Source organism: Camelus ferus, chromosome 3 (genome assembly GCF_009834535.1).
Source record: "Camelus ferus isolate YT-003-E chromosome 3, BCGSAC_Cfer_1.0, whole genome shotgun sequence".
NCBI classification, from domain to species: domain Eukaryota; kingdom Metazoa; phylum Chordata; class Mammalia; order Artiodactyla; family Camelidae; genus Camelus; species Camelus ferus.
Window position 1 is genome coordinate 104,981,728 of NC_045698.1, and position 15,826 is coordinate 104,997,553.

The 15,826-nt window shown below is 47.4% G+C and overlaps 1 protein-coding gene across 12 annotated transcripts in view; it reads right to left on the minus strand.

Annotated features, from left to right (window-relative positions):
- Nucleotides 1–4,953, minus strand: part of SH3TC2 (SH3 domain and tetratricopeptide repeats 2) — a 62,708-nt gene extending 57,755 nt beyond the window's left edge. For 6 of the 12 annotated variants that reach the window (XR_004318790.1, XR_004318791.1, XR_004318787.1 and 3 more), the window contains exon 1: nt 4,830–4,953. Coding sequence is in view for 6 of the 12 variants with exons in the window: in XM_032477053.1 (XP_032332944.1) it covers nt 4,830–4,881 (52 nt within the window). In the remaining 6 variants the exon portion in view is untranslated. The remainder of the gene's footprint in view (nt 1–4,829) is intronic. The other 6 variants (XR_004318789.1, XM_032477054.1, XM_032477056.1 and 3 more) reach the window with 1 other exon arrangement.
- Nucleotides 4,954–15,826: the final 10,873 nt, after the last annotated feature.

Here is a 15,826-nt window from a genome sequence, read left to right on the forward strand (position 1 = left end):
AATAAAACTGGAGGGAAAAAGCTATCATATAGAATAAAAATAAATTACTTTCTGGAAGCTAGTTTCAGTTTTATTGTTATTATTGATCAGAGAAAGTTACTAACATTCAATTAAAAAACCACTGAAATTTATTTAAAAACTGCCAAACTGCTTTCCAAAGTGACTGTACCATTTTGCATTCCCATCGGTAATGTGTGAAAGTTCTAGTTGCTTCACATCCTCACCAACACTTGATAGTATCATTCTTTTTCGTTGTAGCCATTCTAGTAAGCACACAGTTTTAGCTCATTGTTTCAATTTACATTTCCCTGGTAACTAGTTGTGTTGAGATTTCCTTTATCTGCTTATTTTCCATCCCTATATTTTCTGAATGAAAGGGTCTGTATTTTTTAATTGGGTTGTTTACCTTCTCATTACTGAGTTATAAGATTTTTTGTGTGTTCTTGATACAAGTATCAGATACATGGTTTACAGATACTATGCCCCCATCTGTGGCTTCCTTTTTATTTTGTTGGTAGATTTATATGGGTGGTGGAAAAGCAGGATTACTGATAAAGAGATCAGCAGGATAGTGGTGAGTGAATTTTGCGTGCACATGAGCTGGCAGAGGACACACTGGAGAGGTAGGTGATCATGGAGCTAAAATTGTTAAATGTAGTAGAATCAGGATAGGGAGAGCATTTTAAGGAAGGTGGAGGAATTTAGAATGGATATAGCAAGGAATAGGGAGCCACGAAACACTCCTGAGCATGGGAGTGGCAAAACAAAAGTGGAAATTCTACCTCAGGTAGCATAGGAAGCACAGGGAGAGGCAAGGAGGAGAGGCAAGGAGGCCAGGTGGAAAACTGAATGGCAGTCAAGGGGTATGAGTGTGAGAATGTGGACTGTGATCTTGACAAATGTGAAGTCAGGGAATAAAGTGAATGACATTGTATTTTCAAGTAAGAAAAGGGAAGGTCTTTTGGCATATTGAATATGAGAGTTAAAAATGAGGAGAGCAAATCATTATAGAAAATGAATATTAGAAGGGAATAAAAAGGTCATTGAGTTCCACTCTTAATTTTACTGTTGAGAAACTAAGGCCCAGAGAGGAGTAGTGATTTTACCGGGGTCAAACAGCAATTTAGCAACAGAGTCAGAGGCCATCCAAATCACTGGATGCAGACCTTGTTGTTTCCACTTCAGAAACCTAACCTCAGAACTCTGAGGTCTAGGTCTCCAACTTGGGAAATAGTTCGCTCACAGAAACTTGCTGGAAATGAGAATTCACCCCCATTTCTCCTCTCTCAGTCTCTCTTTGATCCTTCCCATCCACCACCACTCCCATCTTTAAGAAGAAAACTAACCAGTAAACATTTCCCTGCATGTTTTGTTTTTCCTCCACCCGCAGTTTTTCTCTTTGACCAGACAAGTCTACCACTGGCAATTTTTATATTGTAAACCATATTGTCTTTGTTGAGACAGATGCCAAATTAGAACTACAGCTACATCTACGTGAATATATCTTAGATCATAATGATGAACCAAAGAAAAAACAACTTGCATAATGACATCATTTTAAGTTTAAAAATCATCAAAATAAATTCTTTGCAATGATTATAAGCACACAGACATATAATCAAAGCACAAAACCACCATGAATGTGATTAATTTGGAAGAGGGAGAGAAGGGAATGAGACTGGGAAAAATTACCAGGGGACCCTAAATGTATCTGTAATGTTTTATTTTTCCAAAAGGTAAAAGAAAGAAATAAAGAAATTCTGAAGATAATATGACATAAAGTAGAATTTTGCATATTCTAATATTCTCTATTATCAGTATGTTCAAAATGCCTCACAAGTTTTTAAAAGTTCAAATGTGAAGCATTGTTTACTGGTGTCAGCATTCATTACCCACCCCCATCTCCTATAATTATGCTGATGATTCATATTTACCAAAAATGTTGAAAGTTACAAACACCAGGGATCAATGTAGCTAAGTGTATCGCTCCTACATCCTCTGTTTAAGGATGTAGGTCGGCCAGGTTTCTTCAAGATAGTGTTAAAAGATAAGGGGGCAGTGCTAGAAGCTTCTAGACCAACAAATCTTGGCATGACTTGCTCTATGATCCTAAATGAACAGCTGTAGTTTAACAGTGGCAAGAATCTCCAGGGGCCCAGAAGTCAGAGATGAGGACAGTTACCTGAAACCCACCCCTATCCACGGGCAATAGGGAGATTTATGTGAGCAAGTGAGAAACGTCACGGAAACAGATGCTGTAGGCAGAGTCTATGTATGCGAACGCAGCACGCCAAGGGGGCATCAGGGACAGCGTTTGTCGTTGTGACACAGTATGGTCAACCAGCTGGGCAGCGGTCCAGGGCTCAGTGCGGTTCAAGAGCCTTCTCCTTCCCTGCCTCCCTAACCCCTGAGGACTGTTGGTCCTCACTGTTGACTCCCACTGAGACAGACACAATGGCAGAAGTAGCCTAAGAAACGGGTACAGACTCCTACTCTGGTGGAGTCGGGGATTAGAAAGAAGGGATGTGGGGTGGTCCCTATTAGCTAACAATAAAACAGCCCACAATTACTGAGGGGCTGTCCAAAGCTAGAGGCAGTGCTAAATCCAAGAGATGAGTGATCTGATTTCATCTTCACAAAAGGTCCGTGTGATAGATACTGGCTCACATGGATCACCATTAGGTCCAGTTTCCAGACTGGAAAACTGAGGTTCGAAGAATATGAGAGACTTGCCTAAAGTCACGCAATTATTAGGTGACTCCAGGATGTGTCTTATACTTTGTTCCATTTCTCTAGGATAAACAGGAGAACCTAGAAGGGGATGTTTATAACAATTGGCCTCAGACCTACAATACCCCTATCACCCTTCCTAGGGAAACGCCCTGACAAGTAGGGAAAACAGTTGGGAGACAGCATGAAAAACCTCAACAGAAATGAGTATCAGGCTGACTCTTGGTGAAAAAATGAATACAGGATGCCAAACAATTCAATGGCAGGAGTCTAGTGAAACAACAAAATAATTGGCAGATAGTGTCATAAGGACTTTGAGAATCCTTTCTTCAGAGTTGGTTGGCCGTTTGGTTGGTTGGTTGGTTGGTTGGTAGGTTATGAACTACAGAATTCTTTTAGATGAAATCTTGGGCAGAAAACAGGATGTCAAACAGAAGCACAGCTGTTCTGGCTGAAGGTAGGGGTCAGGGAGCAGAGGCAGTTCTCCCCAAGACACTGGCCAAGTTTAGAAACCCCTCATTTTATAGGTGAGCAGAGGGAGGCCCAGAGGGAGTAAGATATGCTAGGGTCATAAAGATGTGATTAATATGGCTTGTTTTATTCATTGTGCTTAATTAATTATGTGCCAGGTTGTTTTAAGTATTTCACATGTAGACTTAATCCCCACATCCCTATGAGGAAGGTATAATTATACCATAAAATCTACAGATGAGGAAACTGAAACACAGAGAGGTTAAATAAAATTGCTCAAGGCAAGTCAAAAGAACCAAGATCAATCAAGCCCAGATGCTCTGGCCTCAAAGGCCAGGTGGCTAAACAAAGTGATACCTGCCTAGGAGGAGGCAGACTGAGTCCGATCTAGAACCCAGGTCCCTGACTTACAGGCAGTCATCCTTCATGTTCCCCCAGCCCCCATGCAATGTCTGCTCCCATGGGGTGCAGTGACAACAGGGTTGAGGGGGAGGGTCTGAAAAGTGTATACATCTTCGAAATCTGGAGAAACAGAATGTTTCCTAGCTGAAGGTCATCCCTTTTGTGCCAAGGGCATTATTTGGGGGTTTGTTTGCTTATAGTTTTAGTCTGGGAGCCTCTCCCTTCTGGAGGTGCCAAGGTGCCTAGGCTGGGACTTCAAGCAGAGGAAGCAAAACATGGCTGCCTCAGGTTCACTTCTAGAAGCTCTAGTACCTTCCACAGTGTCGAAGCCAGGTCCTAAGACTACAGGGGGGAGTAATCTATCAGACCAAAGCCTTGGCTGTGGGTTCTCCTGGGCTCCTCCACCAAGGACACATGGCAGAAGACGTGGAATCCTAACAAAGGTTAGAAAGGATTTCTTGATGTAATGCTCTTCTGTCTCCCAAGCAAGTCCTCCTCCAATCCACTCTTCTCTCCCAAAGCCACCACTCATCCTGATGAATGCCATACATGAGACCTTGGTCCTGCTCTGGAAAGAAGCAAGGAGCTTGCACTAGGGTGATCAACCTCCCCAGTTTGCCTGAGATTGTCCCGGTTTTAGCACTGACTACATCCTGGGGAAGCCCTCGGTCCCCAGGCAAACTGCGACGGTTGGTCTCAGATGACAATTTCTTAGAGCAATACCTCTAATGGCCTCAATTTGACACACCGAAAAAAAAAAATCACACTGTAAGAGGTAGGAGGCAGGAGACTGCCTGTTTTTCTCCAGTAACATCAACACTGATGAAAATAGGGTTGGATGACTGAGACCAAGTTTAAGACCACCCCTGTGTCCCAGAGGAACTCACTGCCTGAGCTTTCTTCCTGACCTAGGGAATCTTGGGAAGAAAGGAAGGAAAGGCTTCGTCACGCCCTGGGAATGTCAGCCAAGAGCAGCTCTCTGTCCTCCTTGCAGAGCGAGCTCAAAGCCTCTTTCTTCAGGAAAAGTAGATGCTCCCCAGGCCTCACTCCCTTTTCACAAGCCCCGAATGACGAACACTAAGGGAGAGAGGGAGGAGAAGGAGCCAGAAAGCACAACCATCTCCTGCCTTTGGAAGAGAAGTTCCCCCAACCCAGCAGTTCTCTGAGCCTTCACTGGACCCACCACCTCGGCCAAGCCACAGGCCAGAAACTCCCAGGAAACTCACCTGGGCCCCAGGACAGACTTGGCTCCCCCGGGATGCAGAAGCAGCCACCCATGTGTGTACCATCCTCCCTGGACCGAGGCCCCTGGGAACACCAGCCAGAGGAGCATGGGAGGGAACAGCTTCCCAGTGGTGTCCCTCCTCCCGCCTCCTCCCTGGCACACGAGGGACCAAGTCCCGCTCAGTGCACAATGCAGCCTTTGATATCCTGGCTGCAGCAGGAGGCCCAGGGAGGATGGGAGGGGCAGCCCAGCCCTCAGGACCCATAGTCCTTGCACTGTCAGGCCTCTGACTAGGGAGCAGAGCTCCTCCCTGCCTCTCTGCAGATCACTTATGCCTATCAGGCTGTGGCACATTCCACACATTCTAGGATTGAGACACACAGTATGGTTCTTGTGGGGGTGGTCAGGGTGGGGGAGGAGGGCAGAGAGCATCCCAGGAATCAAGGCTGCTGTTCTTGCTCCCTCCCTGACTGGCCTGGCCCACACTGACCTGCCTGCCACTGGGAAAGGGCTCCCCACCCAGCCTCTCTCTGCAAACACCTCCCTTAGCTGTCTGGGTGAAGCTGGAGCTGTGGGCGCAGCGTCTCACCTCACCCCCAGCAGCATCAGCGAGCCAATCCCCAGTCCTGGCTCCCAAAGTCTTGGTCAGAAGGAATCCCAGAAATCGCCTGATGTAGCCCAGCATCTTACAGGTGAGAGGATGGAGGACCAAGTATGTGAAGGATACAAGTATGCACAATAAATGGGCCCCACCAGACCAAACTCTTTACCATTTTGGATAAGGAGCAGGGAAGGGGTATGCAGTTGACACAGTATGGCTGAATTTCATAAAATCACCCATGACATCTCCTAAAAGAGATGGAGAAAATACTATTGAATGCCAACGAGGTTAGACAGAGGCCAGACTGATCCAATAACCAAGCTCAAGGATCACTAATTACTCACTGTTTCCCTAATGCCAGGAGCCAAGGTCAGTGACGAGTGATCTAAAGAGTGAGGAGCTGTGGGTCGAGAGAAGGCAGGGTCCAGGTGGCCTGCCTTGCAGGCTGCTTGGAGGCTAGACTTGAGGTCAGTCTCACAAGCACTGTAAGGAGAGAGGTGGCCTGATCAAGTTCATATCCTGGGAGGAGCATTGGGGTGACAATGTGAAGGACAGCCTAGGGGTCTGTCTCACTGGAGTGATCTGGGGCATCCGCTGCATGCATCAGCTCAGCCCCAGGTGACAGGGTCTCAGCCATGTCTCTGAAGTCTGGCTTCAGTCTCCATGCTGACTCATCTTGACTCCCGGTGGCTGGATGTTCCCTGTGGCCCCGGGACTCATCATACATTACTTCGTTTAAATCCCGTAACAGCCTCATCATACCAGCATTGTCATCTCTATTTTATAAGTGAAGAAACTAATGCAGAGGGGTGTATAACTTGCCCAAGGCCCCACCATTTATGAATGTCAGGTTTAAGGCTTGAGCAGGTCTAGTTGATTCCACAGCCCAAGAACTTCACTTTCATGATATTCAGGCTCTCTCCATGCCTACAATGAGGAAAGATTCGGTGATCTGATACTGAGGCTTCTAGAGCTAGCTGACTGCTTCTGGAGGGTCTGGGAGAGGGGTCTGGTGTGAGGAAAGAGAGTGCAGGGCAGAGCATCTCTCTGATCACAAAGCCACCGTGGAGGATGTTTTTCTGCATAGATCTGCTTAGATTATCCACTTCCATAACGTATCTCATGTCTTTTCCCTCACCAAAGCAGTGTTTTAAGTATGAATTAGGATGTTTTCTTGGGCCTAACATTAAAGGGTAAGGGTTTCTTTAGAAAGCAGCCACTCAAAACTTTGGGAGGTATGTTTGAATCAGTGACGAGAAACCAAGGTCTAACTTGCACATGATGACAAATGCTCAGACTTAACATTTCTCCTTGACTTGCCTGCGCACCATTCCTAGACAGGCACATCAGCAGAGGTCAGAAATTGTAAATGATCAAGACCAACCAGTGGAAGGATCCCTAGGCCATCTGTCAGAGAGGACACCCCAAGGCAGTTGGTTGAGACATACATTTTGGCAAATCTGAAATAAATGGTTCATTCTCAATAAAGTCATTGCTTCTCTTGGGATGCAAGAAACCAGTGCTTCTCTGCTTATGGGTAGCTCAGATGAATTAGCAAGAACAAAGAGCTTTCCAAACAGAGAGAACAGCAAGTGCAAAGGCCCTGGGGCTGGAACTTACCTGGCATGTTTTAAAAGAAAAGCATGTATAGTTGGAATCTAGTGAGTCAGGGCAGGATATAGATGTGAGGTCAGAGAAAACAGCAGGAGGCCAGATTGTGTAGGACCTTGAAGGCCATTTAAGACTTTAGCTTTTAGTCCAAGTGAGAGAGGAGTCAATGGAAGACACTAAATAGAGCAGTCACATGACTGACTTGTGAGGGCAGACCTAGAAAACAAATGCAGACCATATGAGAGATCAGAACAACAGATCCCTTATTCAATCACATTATTCCATGAACGAATATTTACAGAGCATCTGCAACATCCAGGCATTGATCTAAGTTGTAAGGATACAGCAGTGAACAGAACAGACAAAAGACTCTCCCTTGTGTAGCTTACATTCTAGTGAGGGAAGAAAGACAAGAAACAGAATATATAAGTACCTTATGCAGTGTGTTAGATAGCAGAAAGTGTTATGGAAAAAGAAGAATGGAACTGCCAGAGTAGAGGGGCTGCAGTTTTCAAAAGGGTGGAGAGAGAAATTGTCACTGAGAAGGTGACAAATGAGTGACATGAGGAGAGGGCAGGGGGATCATGGGCATCCTGCAGGAGCCCCTGCCAGGAAAAGGGAAGTGCCAGTGCAAAGGCCCTGAGGCAGAAGTGTGCCCAGCTAGAAAAGGAGCAGGAGAGGGTGTAACTTGAGCAAAGTAAGAATAGGGCAGGAAGCAGAGGGCACCCTCAAAGGAGTAATTAAAGGAGTTTAAAGAAAGAACTATTCACCAAAATGTGGGCAGGGTTAAAGTGAACCAGCAAGGATGGTGAGGCACCCTAGGGCTGGGAAGACTAAAAAGCCATTAGCATCCCTAAGGCTGAAGGGACAAGAAGAGAGAGTGGCTGTCAGAACGTAGCAAGAGCTGGCTGCAGGCCAGGGCTGACGACAGGAGCTGTGTCATTAATAGAGGAACACAGCCACAGGCTGGCCAAGGCCATGTATGCACAGGGGCCAGAGGAATAAATGCTCCATCCTCTCACCTCCCATCTTCCATTGACTGAGCACAACTGGAAGCCAAAGGATGAGAGAGCTGAGCTGAGGACGCCTGTGAAGGCCAGCATCCAGCAGAACAAGGGAGAGAAAGGTGAAGAGGGGTCCAAAGGATAACTAAAGACCGTCCAATGCAGGGGGAGAGGGATCAGCGTCCCAAGGATGCCGAGCTTGCTAGACCAGTGTGGGGGCGTGGCTGTCACGCTGAGTGAAATGGCAGCCACTGCAGCGGTTTGGGCAGAAGAATGATGATGTGATTTATGATCTGAAAGAATCGTAGGAGCAGGAGGCGACTGCAGTAATCTAAGTAAGAGGAAGTGTGTCTTGGGCCAGGGTGGGGGCAGCAGAGGCAGTGAGATGTGGCGAGATTCTGACTTACTTTGAGGTGGAGGCAGAACTGCCTGCGGATGAAACACAGGGTGTGAGAGAAGGAGGAGTGAGGGGGGTTCCCCATGTTTGGGCCTGAGCACCTGCAAGGAGCATGGTAGCCGTGACTGGAGAGGAGACATCTGGGGGTGGGGGCAAGCTTGGCTGAGTGGGTGGGTAGACATGTTGAGTATGAGAAGTCTATCCTCCATCCGCTGGAGGACGTGAAACAGGCTGTAGGATACCCAAGTCTAGAGTTCAAGGAAAGGGCCTCTACTGGAAACTTAGACTTGGGGCTCATGGGGATATAGACAGATACTGGAGATATGAGGATGTCCCAACGGGAAAAGCAAAGAAAGCTGCATGGAGGAGGTGGTGTGTGACTGTGGCCCTTGAAGGATGAAATTTTGACAGGCACACATAGGTGGGAAGAAAAAAACCATAGCAAAGGTGCTAGAATTGACAGTGGGGACAAGTTCAGGAAACAGTACTTCGGTTCAGATGAGCCAGAGGACGGATGATGGAGAGAGCAGAGATGGAGGCCTGTGAGTTTCTGGTTCAGTCATCAGTGACCTATTTATTCAGTGAACATTTCCGGTTGCCTACTTTAAGCACGGTGTTAGTTGTGGACATTAAGAAGAAGAAGAAGAAATGCTGACGGAGCTCTTATTACATGCTCATGTGAAAACTCCACATCTAATCTTCACCCCCTACTTAAAGATCAGGACACCAAGAGTCTGGTGACTCGCCCCAGCTCACCCGGCTGACAGGACACAGCAGAGTCAGGGCTCAACCCCGGGAGGGAACTGCAGGGCCCTGGTCCACACCACTCTGCCGGGGGGCCCAGCCGTGTCTGTGTGGTATAGTTGGGCACCTTTGGAGGTGCAGACAGGTCACTGTACCAGGGGCGAGGAGTTACCCACACTTTCCTCTTGCCAAGGGTCAGCCGAGGAACTGGCCCAGCAGCTCCGGGGAGGAGGTGGGGCTGCTGACCAGGGCAGAGGTCATCACACTGCCGGCTTTGACCTCACCAGGGGCTGCCGACTTCTCTTTCCAAAACATCAGTTTCCTGTTTCTTGGCTCCCACAGCCAACCTTAGGTCAAGGGCAGGCAACTGACGCCTCACCCTGAAAGGTTAGCAGTCAAAGTGTCTTTATAGTAACGGGTCCACTCCCCAGCCCATGTTAAAGATAAAGAAACTGTGGCCCATAAAGACTGAGTCATGTGTTCAACACTTATAGACAGTTTTGTGGCAAAGCCTATATGAGAACTCAGACCTCAGGACTCTCCGCTCAGCATGCTTCCACAAAACATGCTAAACTAATCAGTTCCTGTTTTCAGATTAGGGTCCCCAGTGAGCAGGCTGGGACAGGAGGGTGTGTGTGTGTGTGCATGCACGCATGCACCAAGTACAGGATACAAGCCCAGGTCTGACACTCCCCACCACTCCCGGGGAAAGGAATTTCTCCTGAGTCCAACTTATCTTTAAGAAAAGTTCAGGTTTTATGCATCTGACCCAGTGAATGGGACAGGAAGGAGGTGCCCTTCCAGCCAGCGAGGCCACCTTGGGTGTCTTTCCTGGAGACACTCGCACCCGGGCACCAACAGGCCGTGCAAGCAGCATGGCTGGAAATAGTGAGAAATGGAAGGGACGTCAATGCCCATCAATATGAAAACAGTCAAATACTGACAGTGCATTTAGTCATCAGTGAAAAAGAATGAAGCAGGTCTAGATGGAGAGTCAAGGAAAGATTTCCAAGCCATATTATGATGCAAAAACTGAAGAAACTTGCACACAGTGATAGAGTGTGGCCCCACTTATGTACAGAAGCACACTATATATGTGACTTTGAACGTACAGGAAAGAGACCACATCAGCCTGATGATGGTGATTTGTTTATTCACTCCACAGATGCACATCCAGGGTCCTCCCCATGCCCCCGGCCCTGGGCTGGATGAGGGGTCAGCAGAGCCCAGAGCAGACAACATCCCTGCCTCCTGTAGCCAGGTGGAGGGAGGGGGTGAAGGGAAAGGAACATGATGTCTTTTTCTTGTACACACTTCTGCGTTATAGCAACTTTTCCAGCCACAATGTTTCATGGTGATGTCATAATAAATACAAAAACATAGGAACAAAGAGAAGGTTGAAGAAGAGAAGGGAGGATGCCTAGATAAGAACAATGTGTCAGGAGTGGTCGTGGAGGGTCACTTTTGAGCTGTCATACTCTGGACCTGACTTGAGGGATGGTCTTTGTACCAAGCATCACAGAAGGACCAGTTGGAGACTGCCAGGCACAATGTCCACAGCATCTTAGCAGGAAGGAGGCACATTCCAGGAATAGCAAATCCCGTTACTCCCTACAGTTTCTTGATAGCCTTCAGACAGCGCTGCCTGTAGCTGGTTACAGCCCCTAGAGGAGGAAAACTTTAAGCCGAGGATCATCTTCTGGGTCTGATGCTGTGAAAACAGCTGCACAGTATTCTGGGATTGTGGTCTTGCAGACGTGGCTTTACTCCCTCTGCCCCTGATCTAGTGCCTCCATCTGACCAGCAACCTATTTAGAGGGTCCTCACTGGTGCTGGGATCCAGAGGGGGCAGAGGAAGCCTCTTCTCTTCTTGAAGGTGCCACACCTCTGCTCAGTCTACCCAAGAGCAGATGGCACGATTGGCTACATGGATTACACTGAGGGACACGTCCTTCCCCACCAGAGCACCTCCCAGTCTTTGGGCTTGTCCTCTTCTCTCTGCAGAGGAATTGGCAAGACAGACTTACTGGCCAGAAGGGTAACAAACAAATCTTACCACCACTCTGATGTGTTTTTACACCTCACTGGTCAACATGGGCACTAGATTTGTGGGCAGACAACCTGAATTCAAATCCGGGCTCTGCCATTCTCCAGCTGTATGCTCTTTGGCCCATTTCTTCCTTTATAAATAACAGTAACAATAATAATTAAGTGGAGGTAACAAAAAAGTTCTACCTCACAAAGGGGCTGTGAGTGTATAACAAGGTGTTTATGGGTGTTTGTTTTTCACTTGTGCAAATCGTGCAAGTGCGTGTGTGCATAGGCACGCACACAGGTCACTGTTCCACTAGTCTTAGGCGTGCTCGCCTCGCATCTGGAGCCGGCAGGACTCTGAGGAGGAAGGGGCATCCTGCATGAGCAGGATGTGCCCGTCAGCTGTGACAGAGACAAAACCTTGGTTCCAAGTAAAACCAGATCTGCCTGTCCTCAGAGATAATCAGAGAGATTCCTTTCTGTTACCTCAGGCAAAGGCATCCAGCCGAGGCACCCTAGCTGCATTTCTGTCCTTTCTCCTCAATTGGCTAATATTTTCAACAGACAGGAATTTTACAAGGTGTTTACTTAAGAAAGAAAATCTCATACTGAACTATTTTCATCATGATATTTGGCTTTGTGATCTAAGGAAATGTGTATCTCTCTCTCCCTCCCTCTCTCTCTCTCTCTCCTGGTGTTTTGTAGATAAATTTTGTTGGGCGACCTTGGGCACGTCAGCCATTTCCCCTTCAGTGCTTTCCCCTCTTCCTTAGGTGATGTAGCTTTGAGTCCCCACACCATTCAGGTCTTGCTCCTGTGAACACTGTTCAAGCTGCTCTGAAAGTGGGGACCCAGATCTCCATCCTGTTGTCCCGCACAGCTTCGTCTTCTGCGTTCAGCTCCGAGGCGCTGTCCCTCCTTTGTTTCACTTACTGTACTTCTGTTAATAGATCCCAAGCTTACATCAGGAGACCACTCACATTCTATTCACTGGAAGAGATTTACCAGAATTCAGATGCTTAGATCCTGCCCAACCATGGTGTATCATTATCTCTGGTAGCAGGGTGATTGGAGGTCTTCTTTTAGACACATTCCAGGTGATTCTAATGTGCATCCAGACTTTGGCAAATAATCCCCGAGAGGTTTCTTTCGCGGGGATGAAGAGCAGGCAAGTGTAGCAAGGGTGTGAATGCCCATTTTGCTTTCTTATCTTGTGATCCACTGCCAAAGTTAATTAAAAGCTGTCACCACGAGAGGGCAGCACATGCAGGGACTTTGGACTCAATGCAAAGAGTCTGAAAGGGTTCCTTTTATTCTTCAAGATCCACAAAGAATCAAGTAAGACTTACAATTGTGCAGGAGTTCCCCGTTGACAAATCCCTCCATCTCATTACATCCTCACACCACATCCGTGACATAGCGGTTGGACCTGACGTTTTTGTAAGTGATGAAAAGGTTGTCTGAGAAATCAAGTGACTTCTCCAAGGTCTTATTGCTAGTAATTGGCAGAGCTGGATTTTCTCAAACATTCCAGCCAGCAACAGCACATACAGCAGCTTTCACCACTTAGGACATCCAGGAAGCCATGAACCAGACATACACACAGTGCCCAACCCTCAAGTCCTGCCTCAATCAACATCTGTCTAACAATAAAGATCAGAATGATTTCAACCTACGCAGAACCACACATGTGCAGGGGTCACGCAAACAAGCAAAGCAGTTTTACCATACATGCATTTAACTTGAATGGCTTCAACACTACATGAGCATGCAGGGAAAGTAGGAAAGAAAAACCATTTAAATAGGATAGCCGGGGCTTCTCAAACGTTAACAATGGATGTAAAATCTCTGATGTAGTAGGAAGAACAGTGGTCCCCAAAGATGACCTAACCCCTAGAACCTGAGAATATGTTACCTGTCCAGGCTGAAGAGACTTTGTTGATAAGGAATTTGAGACGGGGAGACTGGATTATCCGTATGTAATCATAGGGCTCTTTATAAGAGGGAGGTAGGAGGGTCAGAGTCAGAAGTTGTGAAGATAGAACTAGAAGCAGAGGTCAGAGTCAGAGGAAGTGATCCGAAGATGATACTACTGATGCTAGTTTTAGATGGAAGAAGAGACCATGAGCCGAGGAATGTGGGAAGCCTCTAAAAGCTGGAAAAAGCAAAGCATGGATTCTCCCATAGAACTTCCAAAAGGAATACAGCCCTGTCAACACCTTGATTTTATTTATCCCAGTAAAACCCACTTCAGACTTCTGACATCTAGAATTTTAAGATAAGAAATTTGTGTGGTTTTAAGCCATTAGGTTTGTAATTACAACAGCCCCAGGTAACGAATACACCTGGGCACTGGTGAAGTGCAGATCCTCACCCCAGGCCCAGGCAGGGCGGGGAGCTCTAGGAGGGGCTCGGTGTGGTGCCGGTGCGCTGAGCCTTGGACCACACTTTGAACAGCAAGCCGTCGGCAACTCCCCTGCAGCCATTCCTCCAGTGACTGGAGGCCTCCACTTAGCAGGGAAGGGGAGCAGTCTTGGAGACAGCGTTCTTCTGAGGTGGGCCAGCAGGAGAATGTGATGCATGAAAGCATGGAGAATATGAAGGAAAGAGATGGGTGGCTGGTGTAGGTTGTAGGTAAGGCCACAATATAAACAGGGAGAAGGGCGGCAAAGGGATACATGGGGGCAGAGTGGTAAGAAGCTGATTAGAAAGGAATAAGAGAATTGCTGGTCATAGTGAGTGCTGGGCTGGGCTGGCTGTTAGGAGTTTGCAGGGGCCCAGTCATGGGAGCAGATGTCTTTCTTGCAGCAGCCTTGAAACACAGCAGGGACAGCAGACAGTTCCCAGCTGGCAAAGCAGGCGTGGCAGGGAGACACTGGGGCAAGAGACTCAGGGGCTGGTGAGAGAGTCACAGAAATGGGTGACAGAGTCAGGCTGGATGAGGAGGCAAGGCAGGTGGAAAAGGATATGAGAACAGGGACGGACTGTGACAGGAGGTCTTAAGAATAATATCCAGCAGATTCAGGAGGATGCAGGGAGAGAGAGAGCGGAAAGGTGGAGGGTGCAGAGGTGAGTTTCAGATGTTGTATTTATAAAGGTGGAGGGTGAGAAGGAGCCCCTGCTGAGGGGGAGGGGTGAGACAAGCACCATCCTGCAGGAAAGCCAGGCATTCTGCTTAAAATGGCGTCATTGCCGTAGTAACACATGCATGGAAAAGTTCAAACTGCATACGGCTATAAAGTGCAAGTCCCCTTTCAAACCAACTCACCCCCAACCAAAGTTTAGTCCCCTCTCTGGAGGCAACTACTGGCAATTTGGAGTGTCCTTCCAGACCTCTGGCTTTGCATTCCAGACACTTGTATAGATGATCCCATTTCGGGGAGAAAGATTGTGTACACATATGTTATATACACATGGTGTGTGTGTGTGTGTGTGTGTGTGTGTATTCCTGATAGGATCATATGTATTATCCCATATATTAATTTGCTCACTGCTTCACTCTTGGCACTGGAATCACCTGACATTGTGAGGGTGACAACTCTGACTTGGCCTGTTTCACCTGGCTTATCGCTGGACCTCTCAAGTAGGAATGATGGGAGTTCTCTGTGGAGCAGAGAGCCTTAGTGAGGGCAGCCCACGAGGGTGAGGTGACAGCCATGGGTGAAGCTGGCCCAGAGGTAAAGGATAGAGAAAATGTGTCCCGGTGGTTTTCCAAAGTCTAGGAATATTTTCCTTTTGGGGGTGGGAGTTGTTCCTCACCCTTCCTGGAATCAAAACAAACTTCTAAACAAAGAGATCCTTTGATTCCATTCCCTTGACAGGAATTACCCAAGAGACAAGTCTTCTGACAACTTTCTCAACTGAGCCCCATGGAGAATCCCAGCTAAGTGGCCACCAATCGATGTGGACATCCTCATGGGTGTAGCATCTTATATCTGTTGACCCCTCCATGTCCTTATAATTGTGCAGGGGAAAGAAGACTGTTTTCTCATTTGAAGTTATTTGAGGTTTTTAGATGGTCCAGGTTTCAACAGCCTAATTCATCACAGCCATCTGGGCAGGGTGAAAAGTACCCTAGACAAAGAGGTGTGGGGCCCACATTCAAGTCTGGAGCTGCCCTGCCCCAGTGTGAGGCTGAGAGGCTGAGCCGCTATCCAAGGGTGGGGCTCCTCAGTTATAAAATGTACCCCCTGCCTTGTGAGTTTTATGGACTGGTTGGGAGGAGAAAATCAGAAAGATCCCCGGAAGCATTTTTTGTTAATTGTGAGTTGCTGGGAAGCACTGGGTGTGCTTCATTAAGCCAAGGTCACCCAACTGGGGAAAATGTTTGGTCCCAGAGAAGAAGTTAATCTCAGCCTGGAATAGAGAGAAAGGACTCAAGACCATGTTGCCTTCCTATATGAATTTATGCTGCTGTGAAAGCACTTTCATTCAGAGCCGCACAAGCCTGTGAAGTAAAGAGGCGGGGCTAGAGCTTACTGCAGTTGCAAGAGAAGGGCTGGAGACCAAGAAGGGAAGCAACCAGAAGCCTGCTTCTCTTTGCCTGGTCCCTGTCTGAGTATTTCTCCCCAAGGGGATGGACACAGGGATACAGACTAGTTTTATTT